Below are 14,318 nucleotides of genomic sequence, written 5' to 3'. Positions count from 1 at the left end.
CTTCTGCCAGACTACACAGCTCATCACCTTGATGATGGAGGCAGGAAGGACCTCTGAAACGTGTGTAAGTTTGTTCCTGATTACACTACGTGACGCAACAACCCAGAAGACATCCATCTTGAGATATTGTTAATTTGTTTGCCATAGATGATCCATTCTAGAAAGTAAGAACGAGTTGTTATGCAGTGTATGACAGTGAACACTATTTGCTGTTGTGAAAGAAACATCCCTTGCACCTCGACTGAAAACAATTGACGCTAGCAGTGTGACCTGCATAAAGTTTATATAATAACAGTGCTATTGGGTTTCAAAATCCGCAAGAATTGTACTGAATTGCAACCATCAATAAATAGTTTAATATTGGTTTTGTAACTTTGTGATCATCCTGCACATGCCTTTCCCGTTTCACTTGGTACGCGTATAGATGTCTCTACCAGTCTGTTTGGTGGCCGTAATTCTGTTTGCAGTCGATGTTATAGTCCACGGTTTATAAACAAGAATATACGCGTTTTAATTCACAGAGTTAAAAGTTGTGCTGCGGATTCTTTTGTTTTTTCATCTGTGATGAAGGAAGGTCATGTTGTTCATAACCTGTATGTGAATGAGTGTAGTGATAATTTTTGCGTGTGATTTAGTCATGTATACTCTGGTACATGTTTCCGTAGAATTATAGAGGATTCGAAGGTTAATTATGAGTTCCAAGAAAGTTTCTTACTTTTATAACCCTGATGTTGGGAACTTCCATTATGGCCCGGGACATCCAATGAAACCACATAGATTGGCAGTTATCCATAGTCTTGTTCTCAATTATGGTTTGTATAAGAAAATGCAGATATATAGACCATATCGAGCAAGTGCTCATGATATGTGCAGATTCCACTCTGACGAATATATCGAATTTCTTCAGCGAGTGACTCCCCAGAATTTGCAGGGCTTCACGAAGTACTTAAGTCATTTCAACGTCGGTGATGACTGTCCCGTGTTTGAAGGTTTGTTTGACTTCTGCTCAATGTACACAGGAGCGTCTTTGGAAGGGGCCATGAAACTGAACAATAATTGTTGCGATATAGCTATAAATTGGTCAGGTGGTTTACATCATGCGAAGAAGTTCGAAGCATCAGGATTCTGTTATGTGAATGACATAGTGATTGCAGTTCTAGAGTTGCTAAAGTACCATGCTCGGGTGTTATACATCGATATAGACGTTCATCATGGGGATGGCGTTCAGGAAGCATTCTACCTCACCGATCGAGTCATGACAGTGTCGTTCCACAAATATGGAAACTACTTTTTCCCTGGGACAGGTGATATGTACGAAGTTGGTGCGGAAAGTGGACGCTACTATTCTGTCAATGTTCCCCTGAAGGAAGGCATTGATGATGTGAGCTATGTGCAAGTATTCAAACCTGTAATCTCCAGTGTGATGGAATTCTACCAACCAACAGCAATTGTGCTGCAGTGTGGGGCAGATTCACTTGCCAATGACAGATTAGGTTGCTTCAGTCTCAGCACAAAGGGACATGGGGAGTGTGTGAAGTTTGTGCGTGACTTGAATGTGCCTCTCCTGGCTGTGGGCGGCGGAGGGTACACTCTTCGTAACGTAGCCCGCTGCTGGACATATGAGACTTCTCTGTTGGTAGATGAGGCTATAAGCAATGAACTTCCATACACTGAATATTTGGAGTATTTTGCCCCTGATTTCACACTGCACCCAGATGTTGTCTCACGCCAGGACAATGCCAACAGCAAGCAGTACCTTGAGACTATCACGAAACATGTGTACGACAACCTCAAGATGTGTCAGCACTCTCCCAGTGTTCAGATGCACGATGTTCCTGGCGATGCATTTCCCTCCCAAGATGGTGGTGGCCACGATGAGACAGACCCTGACGTTCGGGTGAGTCAGGCAGATGAGGATCGACGCGTTGAGCCAACCAATGAGTTCTATGATGGAGATAAGGACCAGGATAAGGTTGGGGACGAGGCCTCTTGAAGCATGTCAGCCGTGGTGATTGGTACTGCAAGGAATGTGTTGATATCTACGCAAGTGAAGTGTGAGCTGCCAAAGGCTGTCGGCATCAAATTTAAAATTTGGCACCTTCCAACAAAATACAAATTCAGTTTTCATGCATTTTTATGCTCTGTACATTTATGTAGAATGCTCTGATTAACGTACAGGATGGAGTGTTTCCTCACATCGCAGAAGATGCATTGGACAATTAGCGTTATCCTCGATACTTCAACCAACGTATCTCCTTTTGGTAAACATGTAGCAAGATAGACAAAAACACTTGAAATGTGAAATGGCAGCCTGGTTATTTGAAGAGCCATTTTTAACACATGATTTTAGTTATTTATTTTAACAATAATTTGCAATATAAACTTCATTAATATCTGTGCTAGAAGAAAGTACCCACTACAGGCATACTGAGCTAACTTTCATTCCAACATAAAAGAACACAACTAGCATTGCTTAATGTAATCGCAATGATTTAAAGATCATACAGGATACACCTCTGAAATAACTTGAATGCCTCTATAACAGTATTCTTTATTTACATGTTAATTGCTATGTTTGTAACCATTCACATGATGTAATATTTAAATGTGGCTGAATGTTAATGTACATATTGAATAACATTCATTTTTATTATCCAGTCATAAAATGTAAATCACAATCAGTTGCTATTACACAAAGCTATGAAAGTTAACAAAATTAAAAGTGAACACCAGTAATCCATTGTATCAATATTTTTTTTTAGAATGGGCTGTTTCTGAGAAAATAAATTTAAATTTGGAATTGTGTCTAATTGGTAAAGGAAATTAGCAGTAAATATATTGCACTTCATACAATAGTCTTGTTTATTGTTTACAAAGCTAATCAGTAACTGATATATGCCATTCTATCATTGCATTCTGTTGTTTTAAGTTTTCAAGCCCAGAGTAATTAGTAACATGATAAGGGATGGGTACATTTTAGGAAGCAGGAGAAACTTAATATTGTGGGGTTTCCTTTTACCTGCACTTTGCTACACTGAAAGTAGGTGGGAAATTAAAATTATCATCAATGCACATCATATTATTCTTACTTTGATTTCATTAAATTTTCACCATACTGAAATTTTTCAAATAAATGTTGTAAATATTAATGATCCGTGTACTTCTTTTTTCAAACAGCCCATTTTTGAGGAAATTGATGGTCTGATTTGATACATACATGATGTAGGCTTAAATAAATGTTTGATAAGAACTAGCAGCTTTCAGCATAAGTATCTCAATACCAGGCACAACTGAAGTCCATAGTTTCAGAGCTGAAGCATATACATGGACCTAAATAAAGTTCAATTGAATCAGTTCCCCCCCCCCCCTTTTATTAACATTTATCGGTCGTGTCAAGGCTTGGGCAGAGTCCAGCTGGCCGTACATTGCAGCACCATAACACTAAACCATTAGTTCTGAGGTGTAAGTGTGGCCAGCAGCCTCACAGCACGGGGTTCAACTAGTTGTCATGACAACAAAGATTGATGTACAAGGTGGGATAGAACAAGTACTTGTAAGTCACGAAGGTTACCCCAACTCCAACACAAGACTGTACCACACCACATAAGCTGATAGGGGTGCAAAGATCGGGGGCAGTGGCACCCTTCCTTACGATCTGCATACATGCCACACTTGGCTCCTCTGAAAGATGGTCTGTGGGGGCACCATTTTGAATTCAATGTTAAAAAGAGCTGTTCACTGCTTCACAAATCAACAAGATGAAATTTTTGTCCGTGTTTAATCGCACTGCTTCCTCGTTTGAATGTGTAGGACTGTAATGGAAACTAGATGCATAAGTATACAGATAATTGGACACATCTTGTAAACTGGAATTGTGTACTGGGTTTCAACTGTGTTAAAAATTTGTGAAAAAATAAAACTGACTTTTGGTGTAATCTTCACAATGTTGGAACAATTTTTATTGTTATAGCTGTAAAGAATTGGAAGGATACACCATTCTGTCCACGCTAAATAAAACAAACAACCTTAAAATGCATGTTCACATAAAAAGAAATGTACGCGATTCTGTCTCAGTCTATTCCACAGAACACAGATGAGTGTGATTACAACACAAATCTGCGTAGATCACATCTTGTACAAAAGATACATCATTTGATTTGTACAGTACATTGTATGAGAGATGTAGTTAGTTACCTTCCTAATTTCTCTTAAGTATTCGGTTTCTAACTTGATGTACTGTGGATTACAAAGGAAAACATTCCATTTATGACTTGATCTGACTAGTGGACAAAGTGTAAGGCCCAAGACCTAACCTGTAAGTCCCATCCACTGACCTGCAGATAGCCATACCCTTGGGCCACTTCCATAAATTTTTTTAAAATAATGTAAATAACAATATTAGTTCTGTGATAACATTTCAAGCACTATTTGTTGGTACAACAGGAGTTTCTTTTAAAGTACACCTTGACTGTTTATTATAGCACAGCAATAAATAGCTTTGTATAGGAACATCTGAAAACATGTTTGTTTTGTTCTACATGAAACAGCCACCTAGACACAAACACATTAACACATATCTGCGAGTGACTCATTTGTGGGCTGCAGTTCCATACAATTTCCACATGTGCATTTCAGCATAACTGTATGTCAAGTATAAAACAAGTAGAATGCATTGTTAGTCCTTTGCAGATGATTAAAATATATCACAACCATCTCCAGATGTCAGATGTAAATCAACAGAAAACAGGCAAGGCTCTTAACAATTATCATAGGTAATAGAAAATTATCATGTAGCTGCCTTCTATTAGCAAATAAAATAGACATATTTACACTTTCTTTAATAGAATGTGCTTAAACAGGATACAAAATTGTTGCTAAAACTGGCAAAAAATTATTTTCAAAATGTACTTGACATTCAGCTAGTGCTGATTAAAAACCACACAGGCTGGTAATTATGAATAACTTTTGAATGGTTACGGGAAGCAGGTGTGGATGAGAGAGTGCCTGAACAAAAACCTTTATCACTTCCAGGAGAAGAAAAGCTTCTAATTCTCAAAGTGCTGTTTCCTTTCTCACAATCAAAAATATTTCAACTCACTATAGACCACTTGTGTTAGTATTTTATCTGGAACTGCAACTGAATCTTCCTTTCACCAATAAAATCTTGCTTACCCAGTTACAAGTATTACAAGATGGGGAATCCACTATAGAGACATGCCTCGACAAACAAACAAACACAACATGGAGACACAAACCTCTAATAAATACAATGGCGCTACTAAGTGACATAAACCTAAACTAAAACTGACAAGTTTGCTGCTTTCTAATGTATGAGCAGGGTGACCAACTGCAGCTGTTCCAACTGTTTGTATACTGTATACATTCTGACATTTGTACCTCAAAATACACAAAACAACTTCATTCACAATTTTTTCTTCAGATCTATCTAAAATCTTCCTATAAATTTTAGTTTGTTTACCACACCCATGTAGTGTATACTGAAAAAGACAATGCCACTTTAGCCCTTTGGACAAACCTTTTCAACTGGTTTGCAGCATCATGCTATTCTCACAAAAAATAACATGATATATCCTCTCCTAAGTTCTACCTAATTTAGTACCAAAGCTCCGCATAATTGTACTTTCATTAAATTCTGTAACATCACTACATGTAGTGACTAGAAAACTGACTTGCCTTTGTTCATGCAGAGCACATTATTTATGCTATTTGCGTAAGGAAGAAGATTCTGAACAATGCCTATAAAAAAAGGCGTACGGAAGAATGCGGGATAATGATTACGTACCGTTTTAACTGTATGGGCCATGACATCATATCGTTACAGCAATTTCCTTGCATTGACACTGCAAAGGAAACCTTCTATGTCATAATCAGATCTAAAACGTACAAGTCTTTTATGAGAAGCATTTACATTTCAACGGAAGAACAAAAGTGGAAGCTCTTGTGTGGGCAATCCATTACATGTCCGGTTCTGCAAAACAAGGGGCAATTGTCTTGCTACTCCTCCTCCATCAGCATCAATGTATTTTGATAAGACAGACAAGCCATACATTAAATTGCCATTTGTTCCAACTACCACAATAACACTCATAATTTTCCTCTTTTTACATTCTCTTTGCTATAAAGGTACTGTTTGACCCATTAATGCCACAAGTACAGCTGAAAAAGTAATGTTAACAATAGTCAAGTTTATATTTACAGCATAAGTTTACCTGTGACAGTATTTGAAATCTACCTACTTTCTGAACGTTATGTGTAATTTTCATATGGATTACTGTTGCACATGCTAACAAAATTCAAAGCTCTCTCTATAACATACCTACGTGTCCTCTCATCACAACTCAAACTTTTGAATTACAGTAAAGAGTAATTTATATTCTCAGCCCCTCACGGACTATTCACGAAATTTACTGAAGTTGAAATTACAGGTAATTCTTAGTTCACATCTTTGTCAAGAAAATCATTAACATTCTCTCACAAGACAAGAAGTACTACAGCACAACATGCAGTAATGTGTGAATCTTCCTGTTCACTGATGACTTCTGAGAATATGAACACTATTCAAAAGCTGATTTACAGAAATACAACCTTAATTCTTAAGCTGAAATGAAATAACTTTGTGTTAATTGCACGTAGCCTATCTGCATTAACTGCCTTCCTTGCGTGAGGAGGAGAATCAGCAATTTTTGAATCACAGACGAAACAAATCAGAAAAGTAGCAGATGGTCACCCCAAACACGGATTCAAAACACGTGCACCTCGGAATGTCACGGTTTATACCGCACAATTGTGATGACAAGCGGTGCCCTCAAAATGACTAGAACTTCGCTAATGGTACAGGCAATATTGATTGTTTCCTCGCAAAACTTTATTATTTAGTCTATCATAATTCTGTTTTGACTGGAAGAAGGAAGCTCAAAAGGCTGGAAGCCATAAGTGCGACCCAGCACATCAACGCTACGTGATTGTCCCAGTTTGTTTGAATGTAACCCAACAACAAAACATTACAATAGCAGCACAGACATTCTCAACCCTGTCTTTATTATGAACTGCAAAAATAATACTGAAGCCTACACAAACCACTTTGACGTGGCATAATGACTGTAAGATGCTTGCTTTGCAAACAAGGCAAAGTTCTTACGACTGTCTTAAATTGTTTCTTCTGATGAAACAGTTCATTAAAGCAAAATGTAATCAGGAACTAATAAGGTACAAGATAATTGACTTTGCTGATGCTCTTCTGTACCCCTGCGCCCTCACCAACCTGATCAGCTCAGTCGTGTGCGCTTCATGATCGCGGTGGGGCGTCTGCGACGGGCAAACACGCGTACGGCTCCATATAGCATCAAGCTGAACCAATAAAACTGTGGCAATAAGAGTACACTGACACCGAGCTTGCATCCAATTGGCAGTGACCACAGGGCCTGCAAAGAAATGCGTTCAGCATTACTCGAGCTTTCTCAGTTACACGTGGTAATATTGTTAGGAATACAAACCAACCATGTGCATACTTAAATATCCCACATAATTATATTACATGTAGAATGTCTTCAACTTTATACAATGCAGATAGTGCACATTTTCACTGTTAGTAATTTTCATATAATTATTCGTTAATTCTGCCCTTTATTACAGAAACCCCAAATATGAACAGTTTCAACAGTTGTTACTAGAAAAGATATGCTTCAACAACTCCATACTCCAATTACTTACACTCCTAAATAAATATAAAAATACCCTAAGTACATGTTCATATATTAAGAATTAACACTGTATATGATTTAGTTTCAATGCATTTTATTTGATATACCAATATCAAGTATGTTCAAAATAGTATCACCTTTTATCACAAATATGTGTGTTTGTAATAAACACGTATCTTGAACATTGAACTGCGAGACTACTGATAAGTATGTTAGGTTGAAACATGCAGCTGATAATGTAAGTTGTGTGCACAGTTTGTTCGTGATATCACTGCTGTTATGAATGACATTTTTATACAGAGAAACACAACAGGATGTTTCACTATAATAGGTCTGTCCGTCAGGAAACGCGGGGTCACGCTCCAAAGCTTCAGTATGATAACTGATCGATCTGGCATAAGTTAATGAATACTGAGGGATAAAAAAAGTCATGGAAAATTTTTACTTAAATCACAATAACTGCGGCATTCTAGCACACAATATACACAATGAAATACATCACAATATACAGAAGCTAACCATAAATTGAGAAAACCTGTATATAAAAAAAGTCACATGACACAAACAACTTATTCTATCAGGAAGATAGGTATAAATATGCATCATCCCATCTGCATCTGTAGGAAAACAGATGAACTGTCACAGCTCAAAGGCAAATGTACTCGTCAGATTTTAATGTTGGCCTTTTGAACTAAATTTTGAAGAAAATAAAAAAGCAGGAAGAAGAAAATGTTTCACTCCAACACAGATATGAAAAACCTCAGCTTTTTTTCTTTTCTCCTTTCTGGTCAACAGGACAAGAGTATTATGTCAAAACTACTGACTGTGAAAGCAATCCTCACCTCCCAATATGACAATCCAACAAGCTGGCTGTACAGGTAGAAGACGTAGGGGAACATCACCACACGACAGAAGAAAAATGTGACTAGCATCACCAGGCCATTGATGATATACAGTTGTGATGATTTCATCTGAAACATTGCCACAGCACATAAGACATTCTATCGATGAGGAAACATACACTGAAATCACTACAATGGAGACTCACTTTCAACTTGCTGAGGATTCCACGGAATGAAACGAATGGGGTGCTCAACTCCATGAGGTATACAAACCCAAACACACAGTCACCCAAACCGCCCCGTAGGTACTGCAACAGAAACCAGTCAATGTCGTCTTCTCAGGTGATCAACCGTACGTGTATGGAATGAGTTTGCATTGCTTTTGAGAATGTTTCTGCTTCCATCATCAGACTGATGGTAGGGCAAAAGAAAGCCTCTTGTACTGATATCGCAGATCAGCTGAGAAGACTTCTCTGCATTTAGCTTCAAGTCTTATAAATAAGTCACAATATTCACACATCAGTCTGTGGCACTTCATCTGCACTCACCACTATGACTAACAATCCAAAGGAACCGATGAATAGGTGATGAAGCACAATGACTGGCTGTTTGGTGAGGTAATCCTTGAGACGAGCCAAGCGACAACCGCGATCATTCACGTCATGGCTTCTGTGCACTCGGTACATGGACCAGATGTCGTAAAAGAAGTAAGCGGCACCAAACCAGGCATATGCTTCCGACAGGAAATGCGAGGAGCGAAGGAAGTTGCGAGTACATGACCAGATGCAGACAATTGTGCCCGTCACACAGGACAGCAATGCCTGCACGGCTGATACAGTCCTGAAACATGGAGCACCTTTGTGCTCGGCTCACGCGCACTCACTGACAAGAAAGCAACCACTCCACTGCTTTTATTTTCCAGTAGACAAAATTACAAGTGAACAAGAGTTGAAAAGCACAGAGCCAACTCCAATGCTTATGTCCTAAAAACAATGTTTCTGGTAACAGCATTTTACTGAACTTGACAATACAGGATATATCAAAGATATTTTCTTCTTCATTAGCATCTTAAATCAATAACATAACAATAAACAATACAAGTTTTAGATGAAAGGGAAATCAGTGTCCTTACATTTCCCCAACATCCTGAAGATTAAATACCAACTCCATACTACACAGAACTTAATGTAAACCACTTAACACCCTGTTTCTGTAAGATAAATTTTAATAGTATTCTGCAATCTATGCCTACACCTCCATTCCTCTGACATTTTCTAACCAAAATGTCACATTTATCATGCTGGCTACATGTCTTGCCAATCTCCCTTCTTGTAGCAGTCACTGAAACAATATTTCTTAAGGAATGCAAATTAAGAATTTGGATCAGGCCAATTCTGTCGTCAAACTTAATGTGATTCAGTGACTCACATATGAAACATGTCAATCAAACTTCTTTGCAGTGAGGGAGAGAAATATTACTCCTAAAGAGATATAAGTTTATGACGAAAACAAAAAATATGTGTAGTAAGTAAACCCATCACACATAAGGTCTAGTGTATGGCCTGGCAGTTTAGCTTATGTTAACAACTCAAGAAGTAGTAGCAACTAAATTTCTAGGCCTACAAATTGACAATAACTTAAATTGGAAAACACATATTCAATACATAGTCCTTAAACTAAGCTCAGCATGCTTTGCTGAGGATTGTCACATGAAAGTGGAAAGTTTAAAATTAGTCTACTTTGCTTACTTCCATTTGATCATGTCATATGAAATTATTTTCTGGGGAAACTCAACATACACCAAAAAAGTATTTTGCATTCAAAAGAAAATCATTACAATACTAGGCACTAAAAGAACCTCATGTAGGAGATTATTTCAGGAATTTAATATTCTTCCACTAGCCAGTGAATTCTTGCTCTCATTATTATCATTTGTAGTGAATAACATCGAAAAATTTCAAACAAATTCAAATATCTATAATATAAGAACTAGATACAGATACAACCTTCATATGCCAAATTCTAACCTCAGTAAATATCTAAAGGGAGTTTACTATTCTGGGATTAAATTATTAAATAATCTTCCACCTACCACTACAAAAAGTCTGAATCACAATACAATCCTATCTATATTTGATGCTGGTCAGATTGCATTGGGTCAGCTTAGGTTGCTTTAGGGCGGGCAGAAACATTTTGTACAAAATGACAAGTGTTTTTTTTATATGTGTGCACACCTGAACATGTGATCATGTTCCTGTTCATGGCAAGAGCAGCACCAATGCATTTACAATTTAATTATGTTATGTTTACATGGAGTGTTATGAGTAGTTTTCTTGTTCTATATTTGTACTACAAACAAGTATTGTATTTGTGCTATGACCTGTTCTACATCCTTGGCTTAGGCCTATCAAGCATCTATGGAATGTAAATAAATTCTATTCCATTCTAAGCAAGATAACTTGATTATGGTGTGTCACGAAATGAATCTAAAATGCTGAGTGGGGAATGGACGGGAAGCTGCCATTTCTGAAGCTTAAGGAAACTTCAAAAATACGATATGAAAAATATGAGATGTTCACATACTCACTTGTTAGATATATCCATGACTTCTGCCAGTGTGAGTTCATACTTCTTTTGGAACATATGACCCACTGACGTGCTTAAAGCAACGTGATTGAGGAGGTCAAACAGTGACACAAAAAATATTAAACCCAAAAGAGACAGCCAGGCTCCACGGGTCAATGAGATGCGATCTTCAGGTCCCAAAAGTAACACAGACCCGGTTGCCATTCCAATTGAACCAAACACCGACATCAAAAGCAGAGAAGCAGACGTAACCATTGAACTTCGACGCTGAAACGGAAGGACACCCACCTGTTATAAAATCTGACGGGTTGGCTTAATTACGCTGTCGATATTAACTCTGCCGGCCGCTTACCTCGCTGCCCTTTCCGAGGTAGGGAATGCGCCCCATGTTTCAAAGAGCCTGTAGTGTTTGGTTATATTGATTAGACCATTATGCGAATGAATTCTAAAAGCAATTATAACTTATTCTCTGCTTCCAACCATTTTGCACTCCTATGATAAACAAAAAAGTAAACGGTCATCACGTAACAGGAAAATTCCGAGCAACCAACTCCCCACACCTCATAACATACCACTCCAGCTACATCACGCATACTCGACGACCTCCATCAGGGATTTCCAGTCGCGTTATCTGCAATGTACATACAGATGTGCAACTTTAACCGATGAGTACTTTACAAACGGAGAGTGTACTGTGCCGTTATCTCTTACCCATTCGTGTACATACAGAACTATATAGGTTGGTGATGTAAACGGTAGGTCAATCGGTAAGAATGTTAACTACTTACCTACCGGCAGTATGATCATGTACTTTCTTGCTCCAGTTCTTCTATTCTTTACCTAAAAATGGTTTCCGCATCAGCGCGTCTCTCTCGTCGAAGGCAGCTGCTTCCACTGGCCTTTGGTTCTTCAAGTCTTCTTCTTGAGATGTACCCCAACCTCAAAAATAGATTTCCCCTAGGTTTTGCCCGGGCATCCTGTGTTACTGAATCGGCTCTGCCACAAACCCAGACCATCCCTTACCCCTCTCTTCTGACCCAGCCCTTATTTTTTCGTATTCCCTGTATGAAGCCTCCCTGTTGGACTGGACCATCTAATCATTCCAAGGCAATGAATACTTCTAAAAATTTGGTATGGCAAAAGAACTTGATCTTTGGAGTAAACTGATTAAGTCTCACTTCACTTGTGCCCATCAGCAACATCAGAGTTCTTTCACACATTTTATTACTATCAACCTAATATTCCTTTTCTGAAGCCTAGATGGCCATTGTAAATTACATCATATGTAGAAAATCATGTGTATATCTATATTCATATAAGCTGAGGCTGGGAAATCTTTCAAAAATGTATGTGGACACAGCTGAATGATTATATTTATTGTCAAGTACTGAATTATTAAAACATTTAAAAACAATCCACTGAATATATTTGTTTTGAACTTTGTATCTGAACAATGCATAATTCCACTCGTTTCATTTCTTCTGTAAGTGATCCACATTCCATGGACAATAAGTATCCTGAAGACAATATAAATACACACTGCATCCTTCTGCTGTGGTTAAGACATTTATGGTTCAGTAAACACAAGTCTAGTAAATGTGTGACAGAGAAATTTCAGAAATTTCCTTTCCAAACAAATGAGTTCACTGGTTGCAACGTACACTCCAGTGTGATAACAAATGATGCGCTAGCTTCTGATAAAGAGTAATAAACAAAATAAACTGCAGTGGTATTTTGATTAATGAACAACATAGTGCCAACTGATGCTTCTACACACTTTCAATTGCCACTCTGTTCTATATACCTCACTGCAGTGATACCAATGCTGGTCTCCTGAGCTGTAACATCCTGTGAACTTGTAGGTAAATACCAACACTGCAGAGGAGATGGATACACAATGTTACTCCAAAATATTGGTATGCACTTACAAGTCCACCGCAGAAATCCAACATCAGCAAAGTATGGTTAAGTAAAGTATAATAAATATAGACCATGGTATAACAGCTCTAGTGTCACACAGACCACTAAATGAGACTTTCTACTATAACTCTACAACTTGTGATTTACTAATCCATCTGTAAACCTGCAAAGTGCCTACTGAACAGTGCTACAGAAAAACCTGCCAAGAAGGAGTTTAGAATGTTTTATGAATTTATTATACAGCATACAAAAAAATGCACTTGTATTTACTTAAATATTCAATGTACTGAATGTTGAAATTGATTTTCAGTGTCAAACTGCACACCAATGTGAATGACGTTCATGATCGTTCTCCCCGTCCTCTCCCACCTCCGGGACCTCCTCCAGGGCCACCCTGCCAGCTGCCACCTCCTCGGCCACGTCCACCACGACCCCGTCCACGTGCAGCTGTAAGGAGTCACAAGGGATCAATATTCGTGTCCACAACATTATATTAACGACAAATATTCAATGTGCTACAAAATTAAAGTTCATATTTGACTACAAAGCAAACTTCATATATGAACAACTTGGAGCCACATTTACTATGATTTAAAAAAATACACTATTATCAGACAGCTGAAACGTTATGAAGTGATGACGGTATCCACACATTTATAAGGTTCGGTTACATTACGTGATAGAAATCAACAATAACTCTGTCACTCTCAAGCAGTTGCAATACAAAAGCTGCGTAATTATTATTTAACCTTGAGCTCGAAGAATTGCTGACTTCCCTCTACCGGCTCCACCAGTCCCTTTGTTGCCTTGACGTTTGAACATAGGGGCATTCTTCAACATATCTGGCAAAATAAGAAATCTGATTTTCGATCCACGAATGTACACGTTTTCTAGCTGTGCTACTCTTCCATCCCGGTATGTAACAGTGATATTTATCATCTGACAGTTCATGTTATCCTCCGCCTCAATCAGTTTCCCTCTATACACTTCGCCGGTGTTTGTTTCGCACGTTACGATGTGCCCTTCGGCTTCGTGTAGAACTTTAATCGGCACCCCAATAGACATCTTAATATACCGTAAACCTCTCCTTCGAACTGAAACACAGACGCTTTCAACACATCTCCTTTGCACCTTCAGGTTTCAGTATGACCAATATACATTAGTAATTTGAATAGAGTAGAATAGAACATACCCCACTACTACGGAAAGTAAATTTTCGTTTCATTATTTACTTTAATTTACTTTGTTT

General features: G+C 38.1%; 3 protein-coding genes across 4 annotated transcripts; 1 reads left to right on the top strand and 2 right to left on the bottom strand.

The window, feature by feature from the left end:
- Window positions 1–500: 500 nt before the first annotated feature.
- HDAC3 (histone deacetylase 3) lies at window positions 501–3,944 on the top strand. The gene has a single exon (XM_022066086.2). It carries the CDS (start codon window positions 692–694, stop codon window positions 1,991–1,993), a length of 1,302 nt encoding a protein of 433 aa, XP_021921778.1. The 5' UTR covers window positions 501–691; the 3' UTR covers window positions 1,994–3,944.
- LOC110830800 (TLC domain-containing protein 3A) lies at window positions 2,536–11,825 on the bottom strand. 2 transcript variants are annotated; one of them, XM_022066088.2, is made up of 7 exons: window positions 11,722–11,817; window positions 11,502–11,641; window positions 11,151–11,416; window positions 9,112–9,403; window positions 8,770–8,871; window positions 8,564–8,692; window positions 2,536–7,442 (listed from the first exon to the last, which is right to left on the bottom strand). In XM_022066088.2, the coding sequence occupies exons 2-7, from the start codon at window positions 11,535–11,537 to the stop codon at window positions 7,287–7,289; spliced, it is 981 nt and encodes a 326-aa protein (XP_021921780.1). In that variant the 5' UTR covers window positions 11,538–11,641; window positions 11,722–11,817; the 3' UTR covers window positions 2,536–7,286. The 2 variants fall into 2 exon arrangements, with proteins under 2 accessions (XP_021921780.1, XP_087198479.1); XM_087342353.1 differs by lacking the exon at window positions 11,502–11,641 and having other exon boundaries at window positions 11,722–11,825.
- A 679-nt stretch (window positions 11,826–12,504) lies between these two features.
- Window positions 12,505–14,218, bottom strand: SmD3 (small ribonucleoprotein particle protein SmD3). Its single transcript, XM_022066128.2, has 2 exons — window positions 13,819–14,218; window positions 12,505–13,516 (listed from the first exon to the last, which is right to left on the bottom strand). Exons 1-2 carry the CDS (start codon window positions 14,132–14,134, stop codon window positions 13,410–13,412), a joined length of 423 nt encoding a protein of 140 aa, XP_021921820.1. The 5' UTR covers window positions 14,135–14,218; the 3' UTR covers window positions 12,505–13,409.
- Between the last annotated feature and the right edge of the window lie 100 nt (window positions 14,219–14,318).

This window comes from Zootermopsis nevadensis, unplaced genomic scaffold, assembly GCF_977971745.1.
Source record: "Zootermopsis nevadensis isolate Lab colony 2312 unplaced genomic scaffold, Znev_1.0 Znev_ptg000003l, whole genome shotgun sequence".
In the NCBI taxonomy this organism is placed as follows: domain Eukaryota; kingdom Metazoa; phylum Arthropoda; class Insecta; order Blattodea; family Termopsidae; genus Zootermopsis; species Zootermopsis nevadensis.
Note: the sequence above shows the minus strand (reverse complement) of the source record. Positions and strands in the feature narration are given on the sequence as shown.

Excerpts from the sequence above, each read along its gene's own strand:
- SmD3 (XM_022066128.2), bottom strand. The coding sequence starts at position 14,134 with ATGTCTATTGGGGTGCCGATTAAAGTTCTACACGAAGCCGAAGGGCAC. Across the intron at positions 13,517-13,818 it reads AGCAATTCTTCGAGCTCAAG|CTGCACGTGGACGGGGTCGT; the intron begins GTTAAATAATAA and ends GACTCCTTACAG.
- HDAC3 (XM_022066086.2), top strand. The coding sequence starts at position 692 with ATGAGTTCCAAGAAAGTTTCTTACTTTTATAACCCTGATGTTGGGAAC.
- LOC110830800 (XM_022066088.2), bottom strand. The coding sequence starts at position 11,537 with ATGGGGCGCATTCCCTACCTCGGAAAGGGCAGCGAG. Across the intron at positions 8,872-9,111 it reads TTGGATTGTTAGTCATAGTG|TACCTACGGGGCGGTTTGGG; the intron begins GTGAGTGCAGAT and ends TTTCTGTTGCAG. Across the intron at positions 8,693-8,769 it reads GAATCCTCAGCAAGTTGAAA|ATGAAATCATCACAACTGTA; the intron begins GTGAGTCTCCAT and ends GCAATGTTTCAG.